Source organism: Rhinoraja longicauda, chromosome 2 (genome assembly GCF_053455715.1).
Source record: "Rhinoraja longicauda isolate Sanriku21f chromosome 2, sRhiLon1.1, whole genome shotgun sequence".
Lineage (NCBI taxonomy): Eukaryota > Metazoa > Chordata > Chondrichthyes > Rajiformes > Arhynchobatidae > Rhinoraja > Rhinoraja longicauda.
The window spans coordinates 68,088,921-68,092,718 of NC_135954.1; the positions used below are offsets into that span (position 1 = coordinate 68,088,921).

Here is a 3,798-nt window from a genome sequence, read left to right on the forward strand (position 1 = left end):
AGATGTAACAGTAGATGGCGTACTTGTTCTACATATACACCTCATGACTATTCATGAGCTGTTAATCGTCAAGGTCAAAGACTATCTGTTTTCGTCAAGGTCAAGGTTTAAACCTCCCCCACCCCCATCGCACTACAACCATAGCCAAGCAATGACAGATAATGTATTTTTATTCAGATTATTTAAACGCGTTTAGTTTACTACCCCTAAACATTCAGTATTTTAATACATGCTTAGATATAACCTAAAATATTCCCATCAACACCCGAATCTTTATCTGGCGGTGAGGTTTTCCTTGAAAAAAGGCAGGGCATATTTACTAAGACTTCTTATTTTTAGCAAGTTCCTTGGTTGTTTCTCAGAATGAAAGCTCTGTTTTCACACATCTTGAATAACTTGCTACACAACAGGAACAAATCTAATTAGCCCATTTAAAAAAAACTTTTTTTTGTTTTAGAAGTTCATAGCCGGTCTCGTGTTTCTTCATAAAAATATGCGACGCTGTAGTTTATGAAGACTTTTATTCGTGAAATAATTTGTTTTAATGCAAATAATTCAGAAGATGATAAAAAAGACAATAGGCTATACAGATTAAAAGCTGCATAATAGCAATGCAAGACATTTCTTAAATCTTTGATTATCATTCGTGATTTAACGTTGCAACTATAATTGGTTTATATATACCAAGCAAGAGGGGGGCATGCAGGTATAACAATGCGGTATTTAAAAAAATACAATTGCACGCAAATGCTGTCATCTTTAGGAAGGAGGGTGTATGATTTAAGATTGCATGGAGATTAATGCAATGTGTGATGTTTAATATAACTAGCAGGCAAAAAAAGGCTTCATATTGTGTTCATTTTCACGGAATTGTGTCTTCCACGTTTGCAATCAGATATTTTTCTTTCCGCTCTGTAGAAACTGACGATCTGCATTTTAATTACGAAAGGCAAGGATGCTCCTAGGTATGTACATAAGACGAAACGTAGTCCTGAAATTGTACGCATTCACGTTCCCATATACACTGCTATTTAGAATATATTCTCCCTTCTACCTGTACATTAATATCTTTAGAGATAGCGTATCCCTTCCAAAGAAACCTTAGTGCGTAAACATTCTTATTATACATTTCACGATATATCCCATAGCTTACCTGAGGAAAAAAATAGCATGCACTCTAGTAGCGTTTTTATTAACTAAAACCCTTTCAGCAAGTTTTCTTTAGGTGCTTTGATTGCATTTATGCGAAGGAACAGTATGAATCAAAGTTTTACGATTATTCCTTTTGAGTGTTTCTGTCTATATGCACTCGACAATGTTTTTGCCTCATTTGAAAATAGCAACCCTTTAGATTGTTCAATAATGGGGTTGATTTGTTTCTGGCGAATCTTAAACGATTTTAACAAGACAGTTGCACCATATCTCTCTTGAAATTTTATTTGTGATTTGTTTTGGATTGTTTTAAGAAAAATAACGTGCAGGCAGAATTTTTTTAAAATCTAGCATCAAGAAAATGAGCTGAGATGGATTATTTTTTTCTCCAGGCTGAGATCAAATATGTTCTAAACATTTTCAAAGTAAGTCCGAGTGTTTCTGGAATTGTCGCACTAGCTGTTACTTTTCAGTTTGGTGATGACTTTCTTTTCTTTGACTCGTCTGTTTTGAAACCAAATAGTGACTTGTCTTTCTGAGAGGTTTGTTGATGCCGATATCCTCCTTCGCTTGTCCTTGGTGATGAATTTATTGGTAGCATATTCCCGCTCAAGTTCTTTCAACTGCACCTTGGTATAAGGCACCCTTTTCTTTCTTCCACGCCGAAAAGAGCTCGCATCCGAAGGATGAGAAACGACGTCTGTAAAGAAAATATAACACACCTTTACTATCCCTTGCAGTTTAACGCCCGTCGACAGAAAAAAATCCCAGAGAATGTCGCTGGTGTCAAGTTCAACATCAGTGCATGGAGAAATTACTGGGATTTATTTACTGAACTAAATAGACCAGCAAAAGTAATTTTAATGCCTAAGAAGTTGAATGAATGATATATTTAGAAAAAACAAAATTATGTTTAGGCAGTACATTAAAACATGAAAGGCATAGTTATGTTGGGCAACTCCAGAATATTATTTCTTAATTGTGGTTTAATGTATATATCATTCAGTTACCCGTACGCATTTGCAAGTCAGGCAGAATGCTTTCCCCCCTTCATCGGACGGGTTTCGGTCATGGAGACTACATTACGTTTTATCTATATTTACCTGGCAGACTCGACTTCCAGAGGTGGGTGGCTTGAGGTTGCTCTTTTGAACAGCAGACTTGACCGTTCCACCCATTGGTAATTGCCCAGGGTTGGTAGCTCTCCATGGGTAATAATGTTTCGTGTCTCGGTTCTCCCGGGGCGCTGATCGTGGGGACAACAGGTACGTCCAAATAGCTGGGCATTGGTTGGTATGGCCCCGCGTAGCCTTGGTAGAAAGCAAACTCCTTAGCTCGGGTGGTGAATTCCTCGCCGGCGGACGTGTCCATATACTTGTCGGCAGGATAGCCAGACAAGGTGGAGGGCTGCGCACAGGACTTAATGCCGCTATGGTGGCTCATTCGGCAAGGATAGTAACTGCTCCCGAAGTATCCATAAGGAAGAGAAGCACTGGAGGAAGTTTGAGCAGCTGGACAAGGACTACATTGTTTGACAGGTTCAACAATGCCAGAGGCTGGTACTTCACTCGACGAGTAGGCAGAACTGGGGGCTAAGGATGCTGGATGGGCCATCAAATTCCTGCATTGGTTTGCTGTGAAGTTCCCTCCTGAAAATCCATCCATGTTTTTATTAATTTCATCCAAATTATTGTCGTAGACGAACATCACCGTGTCGATCCAGCGGGGATGAAGTATCACTGACGCTGTCATATCACGTCCAACATTGAGACTAGTGGCCGTTTTAAAAGCCCCCAAGACTGAAAAGAGATACTGAATCTCTCAGACTTACCAGCATTGACGCGCCAGTGGCGCTGAAACCCGCCTTCTCATTGGTTACCACTTCTTCACGTGATATGCAAAGTAGATGATAAACATCTGAAGAATTAAAAAGGTAGATGCTGCACTCGTGTATTATAGTAACGTTGGGGAATTTACGTGAAGCAGTAATTGGAATTAAATAAGTATCTCAAAATATTGAAATGCCATCGTTGCACAAAATAAATCATTTTATGGGATTGACAGAGGTGGGTTTACATGAAAATGCCTGACCATGCTGGAAAAAGCAATATTTTGCAAACACACAAAAATGCTCGATGTTAAATTTGTTGTTGCATTTAACAAAATAAATTATTCATATTTATAGGCTTTACGCCGTAAAATGTTTAAAATATCGGTTTTCTGTGTTGGCGCCTGATTATCAGGCGAAGAGTTTAGTTTCTCTTTGGTTAGATGATTTTCCGGTTCATCCTTGTTATCAAACGTATCTCCTATCAATTAAATTCGGCCTTCTTTGTCAAACAGGCTCTCGGTTAACCAAAGCGGTACGTTAGGATGGGTTAGCGCCACATCTTACAATGTATAAATAAAATTACGAAGTGTTTTTAACTAATAGGAAAATAACGTTTAAAGAAATAGGTAGCAGCAGCAATTTTATAGTGAAAAGGAAACATCTGTATGACCTTTATATTGCTTCATGACATAACTCGTTAAACCAAATAGTAATAATGCCCAAGGAAAATCCAAAATTATACTGAAGTGGATGTTTGATAAAAAGTGATAGTCATTTGAAAAAAAACCCATCTGATCACCCTCGCTGTGATATTT

At 38.3% G+C, this 3,798-nt stretch overlaps 1 protein-coding gene across 1 annotated transcript; it reads right to left on the reverse strand.

Annotated features, from left to right (window-relative positions):
- Positions 1 to 1,607: 1,607 nt before the first annotated feature.
- Positions 1,608 to 2,904, reverse strand: hoxa13b (homeobox A13b). The gene is made up of 2 exons (XM_078428442.1): positions 2,256 to 2,904; positions 1,608 to 1,852 (listed from the first exon to the last, which is right to left on the reverse strand). Exons 1-2 carry the CDS (start codon positions 2,902 to 2,904, stop codon positions 1,608 to 1,610), a joined length of 894 nt encoding a protein of 297 aa, XP_078284568.1.
- Between the last annotated feature and the right edge of the window lie 894 nt (positions 2,905 to 3,798).